This window comes from Brachyhypopomus gauderio, chromosome 19, assembly GCF_052324685.1.
Source record: "Brachyhypopomus gauderio isolate BG-103 chromosome 19, BGAUD_0.2, whole genome shotgun sequence".
NCBI lineage: Eukaryota > Metazoa > Chordata > Actinopteri > Gymnotiformes > Hypopomidae > Brachyhypopomus > Brachyhypopomus gauderio.
Genome location: NC_135229.1, coordinates 3,970,837 through 3,990,836, shown reverse-complemented (window position 1 = coordinate 3,990,836; position 20,000 = coordinate 3,970,837). Strand labels below are relative to the sequence as shown.

The window sequence follows — 20,000 nt, the reverse complement described above, 5'->3', positions numbered from 1 at the left end:
GTACCTTCAGGTCGTGGCAGGTTCCTAAGCAGCTTTAGAGTTGAACCAGGGGTGAACCTGAGGGATTCTGATTTCATTGACATTCTGGTGGGTCTTATTATGATAAACCCAGATGTTCTTCTAATGGAGGCAGGGGTAGAAATGTGCAACTGCTTACCTGGTTTCCTAAGTACCCCTTTTTTCTGGCATAAGGAGATCATAGCAAGACTGCCTCAAGATGGTGGACAGCTGGCTAATCGCAGTCAACACCCCCCTCCCCCCTTTGTACTGTTATAACTCAGCCATCAACACTTTAAAGTGTCTAAAGTGTGCATAATTGGGTGTGTGTAGAGAATGTGTGTAGTGAGTGGACAGGACTGACCTTGGGGGACGAGTGCGGATGGGGTGGTGCTGGTTAGACTCTCGTCCTGCTCTAGAAGAGGAACTCCTTGGTCTGTGCTGTCCTCCTGACTGGAGTGACTCGAAATCTGTGAGCGGAGAACACTGGTAACCCTTTCACGTTCTCCTGAGCAGTTCTGGAGAACGCAGTGTTCCTGCGTCCTGTTCACATCTGGGCTGGGTTTCCCAAACTTGATCTTAGATCTTAAGAATGTTTGTTAATTAGTGAGTGTTTCGTGAAACTCATCCTATCTGATCACACTGCTTAAACTCCCTGGTAGATAATCACTACCATAACATACTCCTGATTCACAAAGAGCGGCTTCATTTAGATTTTGCCTGCTAAATGCTGCTACAAAACAATAATGAACTAGTTGTAGGCATGAAAGTGAAAGAAGGTGATGCTAATGATAATGATAATAAAAATAATAATAATAATAATAATTATTATTATTATTATTATAAGTAGTAGTAGTAGTAGTAGTAATAGTAGTAATAATAGTAGTAGTAATACTAATAGTACTAACAATAATAGTAGTAGCAATAGTAGTAGTATTAATAGTAGTAGTATTAATAGTAGTAGTTAATAATAGTTGTAAAAAAGTAATAGTAGTAGTAATAGTAGTAATAGTAGTTGTAATAGTAGTAAAGATAGCAGTAAATGTAGTAGGTTTAGTAATAGTAGTAATAGTAATAGTGGTAGTAGTAGTAATAGTAGTAGTAGTAATAGTGGTAATAGTAGTAATAGTAGTAATAGTAGTAGTAGTAATACTTTTCACCTGGCATTGCTCCTCCCATTTAGTCCAATGGTGGAACAACAAAGAATTTTAAACGCATTCATTAAACTTTAGATTGCAAAAACTTTGCAGGCAACCACTGACCTTCTAGCAAGATCAGATGACCACAGATCAGATGGCTGTCAGTGAAATATTATTGTACACGTTTAGCAGACATGAGCTGAATATCGGTGCTCTAAGCACCTCATGGCTTGCCAGACGAACTCAACACGTATAGGGCTATGCCTTACACAGATGTTTGAACATAACCTAAATAAGGTCTCAGTCAGAAACTCTCTTTTTATAAGAAAGTAGAAAGATCGAGAAGTCCTCCTTTTACACTCTGTCGGATTCTTACCGTGTCGACTTCCAGTTCATGGCCGTTTTCTGCAGAAGATGCCTGGGGACTGCCGTTGCCACGCGGATCCTGCAGAGAGATCAGGGAAGCCAGTGAAAGTCTGAGTGTGTTTCAAACTTCAGCTCAAAACTTTCGCGTTTCCAAACATAGCTCCGAACCACATGTTTTCAGGCTTGATTTAAAAAGGTGTCTGCTTTATTTCTGTGTTTCTGCCAGCTCCTATATTGTATGTATCATTTTCAAATAATGAGATGGGGTTGAAGAAGAATAAGAATATGCATAATTACATTTTCTTCATTTTTCTTCACAATTTACACCATAAGATTGGCTTACATGCTAGGCAATTTTAGTCATTTTTCTAATACTAACATGGGAAGTGTAAACAATTTTCATTGGCTAAATCCTTTGCTAAAGAATCCTCAGAACAGTGTGCTTTTATACACAGTACAGGATTAACTAGATTTGCTAGAATTAGATTGCTTCACTGTTAAGTCGAAACCTATGAAAGGTGTTAATTCATCACCAACCTGCAGATGTGGACAAAGTGAATGAAGGAGACTGAAGCACGTGTCTCGATTCCGCAGCGACACAAATAAGAACTGAAACACACACACTCAACTTGTAAGGAACCTTTTTTGAGGTTCACTATTTTTTTTATGACCAATGCTCCTGAAAAGACTTTGACTCTTTTCACCTCCATATAATGTGGTTTATCAGCCTCTGTCGTTGTTCTCAAGGAAGCGTCCGAGTCTGGACTGCAGCTGTCTGCAGGCTTACGCAAATCACCCCTGACATAATGCAGCCACCAGGTGAAGTGAATGTGTGTTAGTACCTTGTTCCCGTTGTGTGTGGTAATAGAGAGTGCGTTGGGCACAACTCGTGCTGTATTCTTCTTCTTTATGGCCTGAACTGTGGATACGTGAATCACAACCTAGTGAGAGACAGGACAGCAAATGCGTTTGTTACTTTAGCCTACATTCAATGCATTTCATTGGCTATGCATTTCGTCCAATCAAGAGGCTCCAAATTAACCATGGCATTTAATTTTTCAACACTAGCTGATTCGCTTCATCAGGTCTCTAAGACAGGGATGTAATAGTGTAACACATGCTCAGGCGGTTCCTGAAACACAACAAAGGCACCGATACCACAGCGTGAAAAATGATGTGAATGTGAAATACTGACGTCTTACAGCCCTGCGTTGTTAGCTACACAAGCGTTTCTTCTCCTTACCTTGGTATCCTTCAGCAGAACAGAGGAGTAGAAACATATGTGGTTTTGGGACACGTACATCTTGCCATGGTAGACCACTTCCTTCTGGAGAGCACAGGTGAATGCTGGGAAATGGAAAGCAGCAGCGTGAGCTGTCAGCACCACGGTAACGTACGACACGGCTTCCGGAAGGATCCCTGCCCCTCCCAGCTTGGCCCTCTACCCACTCTGACAAACCTCCGCTGACCAGTTATCGTACTGTTTATTCAGTAAGAATACAAATATGTGGAAATTTGACTTGATGTTTGTAAAGTTCAAATTCGAATCCTCTTAGACTTAAATTTTTTCATGTAGGTGCACTGCAAATGTTCAAGATGAATCAGGGATGGGTTTCCTAAAAGCATCTAACACAAATACCATCTTAAAATGGTAAAGCGAGGATTATACTCAACACTCACTCTTTCTCTCATTTTAACCGATGTTATTATTGAAATGCTTTTGGGAGATGCTGCTCAGATGTATTATGGAGGACATCTCCCTGAAGCACAGTGGTTTACTGGTCATAGTACATACAGGGACCCCAGGATTAGCTTCTGGACAAACCAGATAAGACAACTCGAGGGTGTTCTCAGAATGCCTCCGTCAGGAAGGTAGGCAACGAGAGACTAGAGGGAGAGACTTACTATTAGTCAAATTCTCCAAATCGGAAATCTCTGGGAAATGTTTTTGGAATATGTTGTTGTTCTTGAGACTCTGTTGAAACAGAAAGTCAAATCTTAAACAGGTAAATATGGTAAATATGATTTTGACCAGGAGGGTTTTCCATACAAAAATGAATTAAAAAGTAAGGGTTAGGGTAAGGGTTAAGTTTAGGGATAGGGTTATGGTTAGAGAAAAGTAAACTCACATTGGATTTGTTAAATCCATCCGTATGATCCGTTCCCTCTTCCTCTATCATGGACCTGTTGGACACATTATGATATAGAAGATATACATTTACATTTACATTTTTACATTTACAATTTGCTCATCTTGTGTCCAGATTAGACAACTCAGTGTATATAAATATACTTGTGCATTAGACATACAAAAAAACCAACACACAGGATGTGCTGTAGGTTTCCGAAACTGGAACCGCACATGTTAAATGTAAGAGAAAACCATGACACAAGGGTCTATGGCATCTGTGGAATAATTTTGGATGGTTCATATAAATTCTATTATTGAGGTCTATTGATTTTGTAGAAAGAGAAGGAGTGTGTGTGTATATAGACGTATTTTGAGCTCTGAGTGTAGTGTCTGTATTCCTATGACACTTATATATTACTGCAGGTAATGGTAGTAGAGCTGGCAGTGTAATTCCTCTGTGTAATGTAAATTTAAGTGGAGCCCAATGATATCGACTGAGGGTTAGGTGTCTAAAATCTGAATCCAATTAATAAACGGTACTCCAAATCCGAGTTCGGGCGGCAAATTAAAACGCGACGAACAGGAACTTGCAATAGCGTTTAAGCAAATTCCTGCCTAGGGCCCAACCTAGGAGTGCGTTTGAATCACCATTAGCAGAGTTGCCATTTCTGCTTAAACCGTGTCCTTTTATACACGGGAAGAAGCATCCCAGGGTGTGCGCGTACCGCGTGGTGTTGATTCTCGAGAAGCTCCGGTTAAGCTCCAGCAGGTGTAAGTGGGCGTCGTCCAGATCGCGGCCCTTCATACCCTCAGAGCTCCTCCTCATCTTACTGCCCTTGATCCTCCCCAGGTGTGTGCCTCGGTCCGGAGTGTAACTGAGGCAAGGCAAGTTCATTTATACAGCACCTCTCATACACATACGCTAAGTGCTTTACGCAGGAAAAGAGAGAAGCTTATTACAGCCCTAGGTCTATCAACTTGGGAATGTTATTGCTAAAAATAAATCAAAATTAAAAACATGATATTAAAGGAATAAAATAGAAATGCAAAGAGTTTAGCATTTAGAATTAAGAATGATGATAAAATTAAAAGGAAAATAAATAAAAGGCATGCAACACACAACATATCAATATTAACATCATATTAACAATATATCAACATAATATCAATATTATTGATTAATAATACTTGTATTGTTAAAATACAAGCTGTATGACTGCATAACTGCTTGTAATTTGAGTCTTGTTTTAAGAGAGAATGCTGATAAGAACAGCATGGATGATAACAGCTTGGAATGTCAGCAGTTTGTCTGAAAAAGTTTCCTGTTGAAACGAAACCATGAGAGTTGGTATAGTGTCGTCGCCGAAAAGTGTATAATTTACATTATATACATGAAGTAAGTGTTTTGTTCTTTTAGAGGAAACAAAGTATTAAGGCTCAATTGTTTTTATGGCTCGATTCTTAAGCGCATTACTGAACTACAGAGACAATGTATTACAAACTGAACACAGAACACACATCAGGTTCTGTGGAGGAGGTCCGGTCAGTTCTATCGACAAAGGTAATCAGCATTCACAGAACTGACCTTCGGGCTGAAAGGAGACATTTCAAAGTAAATCTGTCGCATTAATTTTCAAACGCTGTTTTCCGAAACAAATATTACACAATACTGCCTAAGACTGTGTGATTAAGATTACATTTTCACTGCCATGTAGACGTTTAAGAGAGCTTACCACGTAGAAGATTCACAGACCAGCTACTATGCCTTGCTCAAAGCTAAAGTGTGTGTACGTCGATGAGGAACACCTCACAAATGGTTTACCCAGAGCAAGTTTCCCAAACCGGTATGAGTGCTCAACAGTGTCATTGCCCCACTAAATGGAGCACGTTTGCGATGCTTTTTAAATGCTCATATGCAGTTTGCACTGAACTGCATGGCTGCATGGTTCCACTTGAGAGAACATCACGCTACGAAGTTTCCTTCAAGCCGAGGAACCTGTTCTCACTCTTATTTTCCCATAGACGACCAGGGACAGGTGATGCTGTCAAGATGAGCTCACCATGTTCAGTAGCTATTTAGAGTACACATCACTTTCAATTTCACACACACACACACACACACACACACACACACACACACACACACACACACACACACACACACACACACACACACACACACACACGCACACACACACACACACACACACACACACACACAATAACTAAAGACAGAATGAAGCTGATTCTGATATTTCTATTTCCGTATCATCTAATGAGTTAGCTATATGCTAGTGATCACCTTGTCCCTCCATGGCGGATAGTTTGCCAATTTGAATCCACCACCTCAGGCATCACTACATCACTGAACGGCTAGTTGGCGGATTATTCCGGAGGTTATTTTTGAACGTGGCCGCACACATATCACACGGTTATGCAGATAAGGCAATTCATCATGAGTGTATTAACTTCACAATGCACAGACAGAAGAGAAAGGGGCCTTTAGCCTTTAGCTGGACATACATAACAGGAGCCCTCAAGAACCAAGCTCGTAAAAAGCCCTCCTGCCACTGCCCATCTACAGCAAGTGTGGATGACCTTTAATGAGCTCTCACCGTGATATTCAGGCAGTCTGTCCGACTGCAGGAGAGGCCGGGAAGCCAGGAACTAACAGGCAAGCAAAGGAGTTTATTTTCTTTCTTATTTGAATGTCCTAGATTTCTCTAGAGGTGTTGTTAGGAATGGGCAGGCCATCACACGCGCAGAGCGACTACGCCAGGGCGATACAGCTCGCACACTAGAGCAATCTCTCAGCTCCTATTCCAACAACAAGATCTGCAGCGCTATGTGTGAAAAACTGATCCTGGATCTGTTCTTAGATATATGTATTTTTAAAATAATCATGCGAACTTCACACCCCACTGATTAATTCATGTTTTATAGCAGCACAAAAAAATCTAAGGTGAAATCCTTGAAAAAGGATTCAACTACCTTAAATTAGATTGTCATTAGATTATTCTGGATTACAAATGACAAATTCCAGGCGATATTTATTGCAAACAAATATGCACTTAAAACAAAAATGCTGCACACATATGTATTCAACACCTTTCTGGTGAACTCTTGGTAGAACCGTATTTTGCTGCAGAACATTTTTAAGTGTTTCTGGATTTTAGATCTGGATTTTGACTAATGTGTTTGAGTAACATGTTCATCTATTCACTTTTTACCTCCTGCGTTGCTTTTCTCTTGAGCTTATTATCAAATTGCATTTTTTTTAGCAGACTGGAACAGAATGTCTTGCAATATTTCTGTATTTGGCACCATGCACCTGTCCTTCAGGTTTAATGAGATAGCCCAGTGCCTGCTGTGTTAAGCCTGTGTTAAGTTTGTGCCGCACAAAGAATTTAGAATTTTGGCCAAAGCCTCAATTTTTGTCTCATTTGTTTTAGACAAGCATATCCCTTGAACATAGTTATGAAATCTCTTTCAATCCGAGTTCAGGGACATCTGTGAACCTGCATTTTCCTCTTAGGTTTTACACACATGTACATTTTCTCTGCATATAATGATCTTCAGTGATGTAATGACATGCCCACATACAAAATGCACTGGACATCATCCAAATGATTCAAATGGTTATTATTGTTATTGTTGTCGTCGTTGTTTTGCAATGACCCAAACAGCCCATAACACCCACAGTTAAAGCGTTAAAGCATAACTGAAACATTTCAAGAATGACAACTATCAAGTTCTCTTTGTCCAGTGAGTAAACTGTACAGGTTTGTACAGATACTGCACCAGATTTGAATGATTATACTTTCATTCGCTCGTGGGTGACCGTCACACCACCAGGTGATATTCCACCTGCTCAACGATGTTATAGGCCTATCAAAAAACATTTAGCCATTCTTGAAAATATGACAGACCTTCTTTAAATTGAAGTCATGTACAGATATTTGGCATATAGCTCCATCTAATCCATAAAGATCTGAATGGCCGGCTATACAATGATATACAGGTTGAAGAGATGAATTAATAAGTAATTGGATGTGATAAAGTGCGGTGCCTCTCACCCCAGGCTATCCAGTGAAAATCGCCTGTTGAAATTATGGTTTCCATCTCCATCCATGGTGCTAGCAACTCAGATCTGCACAACTCAGCACTTCGTGTGTCTCAGGTCTCTCTTGTCCCTACACTGACCGCCTCATAACCGCTGTTTTGCTTTCATCGGAAGCACATGGGACAGTGACAGACAGACTCCTCCCCCCTCCACAGGTTAATGATGCATGAAAATTCTATTAGCCACACCCTTTCTTTCTAAAAGTGCAACGATGGGGGCAGGACATTCCGGTTCCCTAGCCAAGCGTCCCGCTAGCAAAGCCCTCATTTGAAATGTTTTCTTTAAAGGTATGTGAGAACTGAACGTCTTTCACACAAAGCGCGTGCAGGTTAAATGTCATGCGTGATCACGTGTAGTGTGTGGCCTAATGCATTTCAAAGTGTTCAGAATGTGCTCTGCTGCCCAGATCCATATCAGAGAATGGATGGCTGTGAATGTCAGGTCAACATCAGACAGCAGGAGCCCTCACGGGAACGCCATACCGGGAACGCCATACCGGGAACGGAAAAATGTGTGTGTGTGAAGCAGATACAGTTATATCTACAACTGATGACAACAGTTTTAGTTAGTGGGGTATTTGTTCACGAAGATGTACGTTCATCCTTTCAATCCAGGAATACACACACACACACACACACACACACACACACACACACACACACACACACACACACACACACACACACACACACACACACACACACACACAACTAGTGTTATACAACTGCAGGTTACAAAAACTGACCACTAGATGAGACCTGTTGGCAGGATTTATGAAGAGATAATATCTCTGTATCTCTGTATCCATATATATTTACTAGAGCAAAGGCTCAAGTATAGATTAACACCTGACTGCCACATTCTTAGCCAATACAGTAATAAACAAAGTGATTGGTCCTGTTTAGAACATCACCATGACACAGCAGTGCGCTAATATCATACACAATCTTAGCTACTGTATTATATTTCACTATTCATGGTTGCCATAGTATGAGCGGGTAGACTATTGTTCATGCTGTGGAGTAAAGTTTCACCCCCCCCCCCCCCCCCCCCAATCCCCCCACCACCACCACCAGCAAGTGCCAGCAAGACTTGTCTACATGGTTACATTTAATGCTCATAACCAAGTTTCTTAATACTTTTTACATACATTTGAAGATTGTGAGCTTATAAAAATTGACTGACAGTAACCATATGGACAGTGTTGCTGATGACACACAATAGCTGAAGTCTGCGGGTGAGGTCTACGGTTGAAGTCTGCGGTTGAAGTCTGCGGTTGAAGTCTGCGGTTGAAGTCTACGGTTGAATCTGCAGTTGAAGTCTGCGGTTGAAGTCTACGGTTGAAGTCTACGGTTGAAGTCTGCGGTTGAAGTCTACGGTTGAAGTCTGCGGTTGAAGTCTGCGGTTGAAGTCTGCGGTTGAAGTCTACGGTTGAATCTGCGGTTGAAGTCTGCGGTTGAAGTCTGCGGTTGAAGTCTACGATTGGATGTCTGCGGTTGAAGTCTATGGTTGAAGTCTGCGGTTGAAGTCTGCGGTTGAAGTCTACGGTTGAAGTCTACGGTTGAAGTCTACGGTTGAAGCCTGCGGTTGAAGTCTACGGTTGAAGTCTGCGGTTGAAGTCTGCGGTTGAAGTCTACGGTTGAAGTCTGCGGTTGAAGTCTGCGGTTGAAGTCTGCGGTTGAAGTCTACGGTTGAAGTCTGCGGTTGAAGTCTACGGTTGAAGTCTGCGGTTGATTCCCTTGTCTCCTGCAGGTCGGGGGTATTCTCGGGGGGTGTTTTGGCTGATTCAGCTCATCTGTTAATTACCATCACTGTTCGCAGATTCGACTAGGAATGTTAGACCGGACGTCAGCACCAAACTCTGCACGAAACTGGTGGATTTGTTTCTTTTGCGTCAGCTGAGGATGAGGAGAACATGCTGGATTCAGAAAGCCGGTTTATTTAGGATCGCCGAAAGTGGCATCAGATGCTGCAGTCTACCAAACTCAGTGAATCACCCAGGCTCTATAGTGGGAAACCTGCCCTTGGGACTACATGGGCTTGTTTCAGAAATTAGAGGTACTGACGGTGGGTTTAGCATAGGCTCCTGAATACAGGGATGCATGTTTACAACACAGCACAGTACAAACTTAGACATCAGCCAGCCAGCAGGGAGCTTGGTCACCAATACAGATCAAGATGGAATGGATTGGTATTGATTATCTCCTGTGCTCAACAGACAGAGGAGATCTCTCTACTCCGGGATCAGTGCACGACATCCCAGGCACTGTTTTGTAGCAGTAATGAAAAGTACACGCCTGAAGAGACGTGGATATTTAACCGTATGTCTCAAGTATAAATAAAAATAATCTACTAAGCTGGATTAAAAGAAATCAGAAGAGTGTCAGAAGACTATTGCACAGAGTGTGCAGGGATGGGCAACTCATAGTTCACAGCCCGCTCAACACCTGACACAAGGGCTGACGGGATGTCAAAACAGAGTAAAACCGCTGGAGTGTGCAACACCGTGGTATAGAAGAGCAGTAACCACCATGTCTGTTGCACACGTTACGTCTGCTGTGCAGCGGAACGAAATGGCCCTGCAAATGAAATCTGGCACCATCGTTGCCTCCGTCTCCCCTGGCGCTGTCAACAATTTAACTACACACTCGCACACCTGCGCACACGTGCCACCTGTGAGCACGAGCCGAACAACAAAAGGGCCCCCGAGACACGCACGAACGGAGCCCGGAACCACTTTACTGTTTTTAAAGTGAGTCTGAAGTCTGCAGTCTAAATCTCATGCACTACAGTATCCACGGGTCTTTCCCACCTGGCTACAAAATAAAATACAGACCAAAGAGTAAACAGCTATTTTAAGGTGATCCTCAGCACGATAGTGGAAGAGAGAGAACTGATGGGGAAACCGTGGGGATATTTAGATAGGAGGACGTTGTAGATGGTGACCGGAATAGCACAATATCCAGAAGTTTCTGTGATCTTGCATAAGCAGAAGGATGGGCCCTTTGACATACTGACACTCCTGGAACAGAAGCAGTTATCAGCGATCATATCAGCTAAGATCTGAATGTGTGTGTGCCTATCAGGGAGTTTAAAGAAACAAAATGAACTCAGGTGTACTTTCACCTACTGAAAAAAGCATGCTGTCAATAGACAGTGCGTGACAGTCCACACACACACACACACACACACACACACACACACAAATATATATCAACAATTAACATCACAAGAACTGTAATCTAGAGTGTTCACTATACATCTGGCCATATAAACAGGTTTTTGTATTTTTATTCTATATTTTACAATTATGGGCCACGTAGAAACGAAAGCATACCCTAAACAGCAAATTCACCAGATCATCAGGCACAAGCAAAACAGCTATCAGTCAAGATAATCATCCCAGCACGAGAAATGACTGAAGCGATAACCATAGACCCAGAAAACGAGAAAAACAAATCCCGTCCCAGTCCAGCATGCGATAGAAATTCTTATCTCTAAACTGGAGAGGACGCAAGCGTGGCTAAAACTTACTTGACTTAAAGGTTATGGGTCACGTTAAAGCCACAATTTACTGTGTCTTCGAATTATATGTCCATATGTTTAATCAGTCGCATTCGTGTATGTTCATTTCTTTACAAAGTATCATGTACGACTGGCTTCTTGGTGAAAGCCCGAGTTCTGTCTTTAGCGTTCAAGTAGGAACACACACCTGGGCGCTCAGACTAACTGATGCTCACCTACTGGACTCCCTCTTCATCTCCGCGACCTCCAGCCCGTCGGCCGAGAGATTCAGACCCAGAATTACTTCAGTGCACAACGCACGGTCAGCAAAGAAAGCACCCAGACTCTCGAGAGCGTCAGAAAATGTGTTTTTGGCGATGATAATAGCGGTTCACTGTGGCCAAGCGTGTGCACAGGGTGACCTAGCACTCCTTTGGACGTGAAGTGTTAGGTTACCTTCTGTTTCCTTGGACGCTCGCTTGCGTACAGTAATAAGATACAAAGAGTCATGAGTGCAAATAGAAAGAGACCTTTCAGTTAAAAGGCCCTTGAGAGTAAACAGGTAGCATATTCCCTGGAGCGGGTATCAACCAGCAGAACGTCCGTGTGTGTGTGTCTGTGTGTGTTGGGTCTTCTCTTTAATTCTCTTCACGTGTAAAAAGACTGGAAAAACATGACGACTAGATGTTTTACTGGGTTTAAAAAAATATTTATAACCTTAGTATCCACCTCAGCTTTTTGAAAAGTAATACCAAATATTAACATGTTAATGATTAGAATGAGAAGGTTGGATTTGTGTTAGAACAAAAATAAGATAATACAACAGTTTACGTGGATGTTTGTGTCTTTGTTTATATGAAATAGCCAGTTCAGCCGTTCTGTAAGTCATTTGTTCTCCAGTTTCTTCCCTGGGAATCAGTCGAAATAGCTTACATGTTTTTATGGCTTCTCTGCTCTAACAACCCTGACTCAGCTTTTCATGAGGTAGGACATAACTGATGCGTTGACTCAGGTATTATGGAGCAAGGACAATACCGCCCCCCGGGAGATCGAGTAGCGTCATTACGAGCCTGTGCCACCTAGTGGAGGACTCGGGCATTACGTTTGTGAGAATGTGCAACTAAAACCGGATTCGTTTTTCACAAAGCCAAAAAGAAGAGTTACATCACTGCTATTTGCATTAATGTAAAAATTAATTTTGACTTAAGTTGAAGAGCGAAAGAAAGATAACAGACTCGTATCAGTACTGTATATCCAGTCATTCTGTTTTTTTAATACAAAGTCAACATATCTACATACATGGTTTCAAACTGAGATTGAAGAGGTCGAAGGTGTGAACACTCGGCAGCACTGGCCTGAATAGCTCATAATGCATTGTAATCTTGATCTTGGGGTTTGTTGTGCTCTTCTGTTTCGATCTGACTCATCGCAGCATTGAAATTATTTCGTTATCCGTTTCCTCCCAACAATGTATCAGCATGTGCGCCTTTCCCTTCCGAGTCTTCCAAAATCGTTCAAATGGTGTAATGTGCTTTACCTCCTGGGATGATTCGCATAGAAAAAGACTTTCCCCTCCCGGACTCATTCACTTTTACATTCCAGATCAAAGTGCACGTGTATAACGTTTCTGTGTGCTCCTTTCAATGTTTTGATTCCGAGAGCTGACATTTGATCATAACAATGCTGTTTGTTGTGCAGTTATCTCACCACAACCGTTTCCATAGCTAGCTGGCAAAACACACACACAAAAAAAAAACGAACAGGTAACCTAATATAAATACATATTGTGGGTAAATGAGGGTAATTAATGAGTTAAAGTAAGTTCAAGCCTCACGACTGAGTGTGAAAGTGTTAAGAAAAAAGACACGAGCGCTAGTTCCAAAACTCGTGCTCACTCCAGGTGCCTTAAGTACTACCACGCTTGTCAACTCGTACCAATCACATTGCGATCGCCATTAGCAGAAGGTGCACATTCACAGCGCGGGAGTTTCTCTCCACTTCTGAGAAACTGTCATTTTGAGGGCATTGCAAGGACAAATAATGCACAGTAGAACCACTGGGGAGGGTTTTAAAGGCCTGACAGAGGACCTTGGGTTTAGGGGAGAGGGGGTGATTTTGTTCAGGGCCTTGTGCTGTTTTGTTCTTACTGGAGATCCTAAGGGAAAATTCAGTGCACAGGAAATATAAAAAAAAAACTTACACAGGAACCATGTACAGTCACGTTAGCTTGCCAACTACACAACATCTCGTTGATTATATTCCAATAGGTACTCAAAAAATAATATAAATATTCTTAGAAATTCAAGCATAATATCAACAAAACAAATTAAAAAACATGGTGGTTAAATATTTTGACAACAACGATAAGGCTCACTTTTAGTCTCTGGTTGAGATTAGAGTAAAAGACCCATGGAAACAGTCCTCAGACTTCCTCCTGTCCGAGACGGCTTGGGCTAAGTCCTTCCTGTCTGAGACTGCGTGGGCTAAGTCCTTCTTCCTGTCCGAGACTATGTGGGATAAATCCCTTCTCTCTGAGACGGCTTGGGCTAAATCCCTCCTCTCTGAGACGGCTTGGGCTAAGTCCCTCCTGTCTGAGACAGCCTGGGCTAAGTCCTACCTGTCCGAGACGGCTTGGACCGTCCTTCGTACGAACTACTTTGTGCTACGCCTACTCACGACTCCTTCACTAAACAAAAACATGAGAGTTATCATTTTCATCTAGCTCAGTTTAATTAAAATCGGAGAGTAACTGGACAGACTAACTTCTATCAACCTCTACAGTCACCCTGGTGAATTCCTCTTTGGGAAAATCCACTCTTAAACCCTACACTTGCCTTCTATGAAGGGGAACTATATGAAGAGGTTTTTAATAAAACGTCATGAGGCTTTGGAGCATGCATTAGCAAAGTCAGAGCACTTTGAAATTCACTTGTCAGATCTCCAAAGGGGAACACTGTCTTATTGAGAACCTCTGATTTGACAGGATATGAGCCCTAGGATTAAAAATCCTTTAGCTTAGAACTTGACCAACCTCTTGTTCTCTGTCAAAGTGTATACATGGATTTTGAGATAACTGCAGCCCCAGTACGTATCAAGCTTAGGGCTGGTTAGGCCTGTGGTGTGTACACAGGCTCCTCCACTCGAACCCTGACATCGTCTCTGGCTCCTTTCTGTTAGCCGGGGCAGCGCGGAGCTGCCACACTGCCCCCTGCAGGGGTTGTCTGGGAGTGCAGCGGAAGAGCGCCAATCGAAAATGAGCAACTAGGTTTGAAACATCGTGAGCCCCATTTAACTCCTCGCGCACAAGAAATAAGCAGCATATTTGTGGAGAGAGACAGAAAAGGTAAAGAGAGAGAGGGAGAAAGAGGAGAGCGAGAGAGAGAGAGAGGAGAGAAAGCGAGAGAAAGAAAATGACACACCATAATAAAAGTATTCACAGGCGCTCTGTCGAAAAAAACAACAAAATCTGCTGACGAATCGGACAGCTCTTCAAAGGCATGGTTCAGTCACAATAGCGCCTCCTGTGGGCCAGGAGTAAAAGAGACACCGAAACTGATTATATCACGTTACTAATGTACTGTACGACGAGTCAGTGACACAGCTGTTCTCCTCCAAAGCTGGACGAAAAGTCCATGACCTTTGACCCTCTGTTGCTGTTACTCCTTTAGGCACAGAAGGTAGGAGTTCTGCTTTCGGTACGGGCGTCGAAACGTTGGTGACGGCAACGTGGACATTAGGGAAGAACAAGGTCACCTTGCTCCTCATCGTCCGCCTCACAGCAGAAGCTGTAACCTCTGGCGGCTGACTGGAGTTCACCTTTGACCTTTTCATTGGCAAATACAGTTTGGGTAGAACTCCCATTGCAGAGTGCAGCAATTTTTCAGGCTTTTGATTTCAATGTTTTTCTTTTGTCTGTATGTGTTCATATTTTGTTTCGTTTTTGTGTTTTTTTTTTCCACACTTAGTAATTTTTCCATTCTGGTTTTTTTGAAGATTTCATTTTTACCCACATTGTAATATTTCTAAAAAGCCAACCACGACATTGATATCAATATTTGAACACTGAGGTAATAAGCTTGCTGTGTGATACAGAACTTTCCCGAGAAGTTCTATAGAGAAAACATGTTCTTTGTAATTTTGTCTTTTTTTGTTGTTGTTGTTGTTGTTGTCCTCCAAACGTAGGTCTCATGATGTCACCGCTCTTCAAAAAAACGTTTCCCTTTGGCAGAAACGACGTCTTTCAATTTTTTTCGCTGGGAAGAAAAAGCTAATAGGTGCTTGCCTCTGGAACAAGCTCAGATCGGTAGTGTTGCTGATCGTTGGACGTGAGAAATGGCGTTGAGATGGGCGGCTCCTCCCTCCTTTACGTTGCATAGTGATCAAAGCTACCTAAGTACTCCAGGGCAGCCTGGTAGCAGAACTGGTACTCCTCCTGCGAAAGTCCCACACACAGGACGACACACGGGTCAGCGTGACGGCTTCAGAGTGACAGCCATGCACACGTATATAACAAAGGCTTTGGTTGCACTGTTATTACTCTATTGTGTCATTTTCATTAAATTACAGTTTATCTGAAGCAGTAATTAAATGCCACTACAGCACGTATGTATTAATTTGCCTTCTGAATATGGATCCCAACAGAGAGCATTACAGCGTTGTTATTAAACACAGATGTTACAATATATTAACACATCACAATATTGTGATACAGTACTTCTAAATTATATATAGACTACTGACAACACAGATTATTACTTATGTCATGATTTAATTGTAGCTTTTAAATATTAATTATATCCTTTAAATATCCTTTAGTCACCTGTGCTTATCCTGATGTTACATGAATTACAACCACATTCCTGCTAAATATTACCCTAATGTCCATACACAATGTCTTAAATTAAGTAATCAAAGAAATGACCATGTCCCCAGAATTCTGGTACAGTGGAGAGGGGAGGCGGGGCATGGGCTTGGCCACGGCGGAGGCGGGGGGCGTGGTTTACCTCAGTCTGCACCATGGCTGGTCGTTGTGTGCGCAGCATTTTGACAGTCTGGAAGATGTCCACGGCACCTTCGTAACGCATCCTCTCCAACACGATGCTGAGAGTGATGAACACACCCGTCCTACCCACGCCCGCACTGAGAGAGAGAGAGAGAGAGAGAGAGAGAGAGAGAAACATGTAAGAAAGAAGGACAGAACATGAGAGAAGGTCAGAGAATAAATGGAGGGGAAGCAGAGAGAAAGAGCAAGTGAATAAGTGAACAGGACTGAGGAGGAAGGGGGGGTGAAAGGAAGAAGAGGTGTGACAGCTGCTCAATGAATCGCTTGCAATTTGATTAATTATTCAGCCTAATGTGACCCAGCAGCCCGTGCGGTCGGGCCACTCCTGCGGTGGCTCCACCCCCTCTTCTACACAGAAAAACCTCCAATGGCGATTGTGTTACAACACCGGGACCAGCGACCAATCGCGACTGATGTAAGCTCTTGGCTCCGCCTTTGCTTCAGCCGAGTGAGCCGATGACCGCACAAGAGAAACGTACGGGATTCTCTGGACGCTGGCCCAAGGTCGCGCGCTGTTTAGCGGTGCAGCGTCGCACACTACAGCCAGAGTTCAGGCTTGAGTTTCAGCTCTGCCACACGCCTTTGTGCGGTCTCTGAGGATGTTTATATTTAATCGGCCACACACGCCGCCTCCCTCCTGAAACATCAGGGGGTCGCGGGCAGTTGCCAAGGGCATAGAGGCAGCAAGCATCACCTGAGACTGATCCCTTGACCTCTTTGAGTCATAGGCAAGTCTGCACCAGAGCAAGTGGGCGGGGCCAGGTGGCAGGGTCGTCCTGTCCAACGGAAAGGGCCAGGCACCTTGGAATGTCAGTGGGTTCATCGAGTACGCACACACACACACACACACCAATGTGTGAGCCAATAAGCTTTCACCCTGATACCTCCACAGGACTACCACAGACCTGCAGTGGACGGTGATTGGTCCATCCTGCCCAAACTGCTCCTTGGTCTTGTGCACCTGTCCAATGAAATCGATGAAACCCTCCCCTGATTTTGGCACTCCTTGTTCAGGCCAGTCGGTAAACTGGAACTGCCTGACAGTTCTGGACTGCCCATCCTTCAAAAACAAAACACACACACACACGCACACACACACACACACACACACACACACACACACACACACACACACACACACACACACACACACACACACACGCGCGCGCGTGCACACACACACACGCACACACAAAGAATATGACAACAACATTAAACGCAACATCAGTCTATTTTTGCTTTCTTCCACTTTCAGCCGATTTTCACCCCATTTAATCGTCCCCGGTTCCGGATGTACGTCCTCCGTGGCTGGACAGCTACCAGTTTGCAAGGATGGACATTAGCTCGTCCAGGACACACGACGCCAGCCACCGCCATTTTGTAACTTTACCCCCGATGGAGCTTAAACTGCTGTCCAGAAGCATATCTGCTGTGATCCTGCTCATATTACACAGTATTACTCACCCTTGCGTCTGTGACCTTGAACTCTCTCAGGATGTACTGGGGCATGTTGTACTCGGCCATGGGGTCCACCACGAAGTACTGGTACCGGGCCGAGCGCTCAGCCGGCCAGTACTGGTGACACTTCTCCTGTATACACATTCACACCCACACATGTATTTGTGACCGCCCTGCTATTTATGAAGACCTAAAACCACATGTCCACTTCTCTAGAAACACAACTTGCAGTCTCTGGGAAGCGATTCAATCTATTTATATTGAGATATTTCAATCCGGAAACAACGGCAGCATGGAAACGCACATTACTAGGTTACCGCCTTTGGCTTCGTGCATGTAAAGCGATGTGTGTGGAGAGTGAAGGCATCTGTTCCAGCGTCATGGTCTCACTCACCCGCCCCATCTCCCGCAGCTTGGTCAGCATCACTACGATGGTGGAGTTGTGCTCCCACAGCATCCTCCAGAAGTCCTCCGTGGTCTCGGCGAGGGGCCCCTGCGTGGCGATGTACGCCCTCTGCTGCCTGGAAATGGGGTGTAGCGGATCACGTGATCCAAATCGTTAAAAAAAAAAAAAAAAAAAAAAAAAAAACTGTCCACTGTCCACTGTCACTTCAAGTGCATTCCAGGAATGTGATTCTCAGTCCAGTCCCTGAAGCCCAGCAGCTGGTCCACATTTTCGCTCTAGCTCCCGGTACGCCTGAACCGAGCCATTAGGAGTACTGAATACCTGACACAGCGAAAGCTGGGATAGAGTGAAAATGTGGACCAACAGGTGGGTCCCCAAGGACTCGGTGAACAAACCTGGTTCTACGGTTCTTGGAGCATTTAATCTGGTCTGAAACGGGGACTGCGGAGTACCTGTATCCATCGATGAAGCTGGCGTTGATGTAGTCGGAGCCGTCGAGGCCTCTGATTGGCTGCAGGCAGACACGGGTGGTCTCGTAGGGCATAATGTTGACCAGCCTGTTCTTGAACTTGTTGCAGGGCAGGTTGGCCGTCACAAACCTGGATGTGTGGGCCTTGCTGTTGGCCAGACGCTGAGGGAGCGATGAGAGGAAGACGTGATCAGCACACTGGGCCAAAGCAGCACACCAAAATAAAAGTCCAGACCAGTCAAGACAGACTCAGACTGCAGGTAAATATTTCACCTAAAAACACCCATGTAACAAAAACATGAAGGGATGCTGTTGTTCACTATTTTTGTCAGAATAATCTCTGACTTTGGCACAATCTTATCTTTAAGGATTTCGTTTGCGTATTTGATCATTTTCAACATGTGATCGATCAGGGTCTAGGTTAGGAGCTCGTTATCGGAGTTCCAACGTGCCACAGGTGTCATAGCTGGTCTGACAAGACAAAACACCTCCAAGTCCTCCTCCGAGCAGAATGACGTGGATATGCGTGTGTGTGTGTTTGACGTCTGAGAGTGTGTGTCACCTTGAACTCCAGCGCCATGCCCGTCACATGTTCGCCCATCTCCACCTGCGCCAGCTTCTGCAGGTAGGAGAAGAGGCTCCGGGCGGCGACCTCCGTGTTGCCGCAGGCGACCGCCTCCAGCAAGGCCTCGTGGATGAAGCCGTACTGGTCCTCCGTCTGCACCATGTAGTTCCTCTGCGCGCGCATCAGCGTCACGTGACCGTACACGTCCACGGAGTGCTCGTGACGGATACGCTCCAGCATGGCGTCGATCACGATGAAGCAGCCCGTGCGGCCCACGCCCGCACTGAGAGAGAGGAGAGAGGGAGGAAAAGAGAGAGGGGGAGAGAGAGCAAGAGAGGGAGGGAGAGAGAGAGAGGGAAAGGTAGAGGATGAGAGAGAGAGAGAGAGGGATAGGGAGAGAGAAAGAGAGAGAGGTACAGAGAGAGATACGGAGAGAGAGAATCAGAGAGAGAGGTAGAAGGAGAGGGAGAGAGGTATAGGGAGAGAGAGAGGGATAGAGATAGGGAAAGAGAGAATGAGAGAGGGAGAGGGAGAGAGGTATAGGGAGAGAGAGATTGTGGAGACAGATGGACACAGAAAGAGAGTGAGAGAAATAGAGAGGCAGGGACAAAGAAAATCTTGTTGATATATTTTTTCTTATTTTCTTCATAAACTTTCATACATATTACATTTCTATGTAGCACAAGGCTGCGTCAACTGTACTACTATAGTCAATGATGTCAGGTCTCATAACATTGTACTCTATCTAAATCCACATCAGAGTCTACCCTGCCACATAAG

The 20,000-nt window shown here is 43.9% G+C and overlaps 2 protein-coding genes across 7 annotated transcripts in view; both read right to left on the bottom strand.

The window, feature by feature from the left end:
- LOC143483151 (GRAM domain-containing protein 2B) overlaps positions 1-11,677 on the bottom strand; it is a 16,679-nt gene extending 5,002 nt beyond the window's left edge. Inside the window, exons 1-9 of one of the 3 annotated variants that reach the window (XM_076981928.1) lie at positions 11,497-11,677; positions 4,359-4,508; positions 3,632-3,686; positions 3,408-3,477; positions 2,746-2,849; positions 2,345-2,443; positions 2,040-2,111; positions 1,513-1,581; positions 362-467 (exon numbers count right to left, since the gene is read on the bottom strand). In XM_076981928.1, the coding sequence (XP_076838043.1) occupies positions 362-467; positions 1,513-1,581; positions 2,040-2,111; positions 2,345-2,443; positions 2,746-2,849; positions 3,408-3,477; positions 3,632-3,686; positions 4,359-4,508; positions 11,497-11,516 (745 nt within the window). In that variant the 5' untranslated portion in view covers positions 11,517-11,677. Of the gene's footprint in view, positions 1-361; positions 468-1,512; positions 1,582-2,039; positions 2,112-2,344; positions 2,444-2,745; positions 2,850-3,407; positions 3,478-3,631; positions 3,687-4,358; positions 4,509-5,366; positions 7,370-7,709; positions 7,853-11,496 lie in introns of those variants that run through there. The other 2 variants (XM_076981927.1, XM_076981929.1) reach the window with 2 other exon arrangements.
- Positions 11,678-12,504: 827 nt separating this feature from the next.
- Positions 12,505-20,000, bottom strand: part of ptprsb (protein tyrosine phosphatase receptor type Sb) — a 79,394-nt gene continuing 71,898 nt past the window's right edge. For all 4 annotated transcript variants that reach the window (XM_076981214.1, XM_076981215.1, XM_076981216.1 and 1 more), the window contains exons 24-30: positions 19,218-19,503; positions 18,639-18,817; positions 18,175-18,301; positions 17,787-17,912; positions 17,228-17,382; positions 16,264-16,399; positions 12,505-15,692 (exon numbers count right to left, since the gene is read on the bottom strand). In XM_076981214.1, the coding sequence (XP_076837329.1) occupies positions 15,624-15,692; positions 16,264-16,399; positions 17,228-17,382; positions 17,787-17,912; positions 18,175-18,301; positions 18,639-18,817; positions 19,218-19,503 (1,078 nt within the window). In that variant the 3' untranslated portion in view covers positions 12,505-15,623. The remainder of the gene's footprint in view (positions 15,693-16,263; positions 16,400-17,227; positions 17,383-17,786; positions 17,913-18,174; positions 18,302-18,638; positions 18,818-19,217; positions 19,504-20,000) is intronic.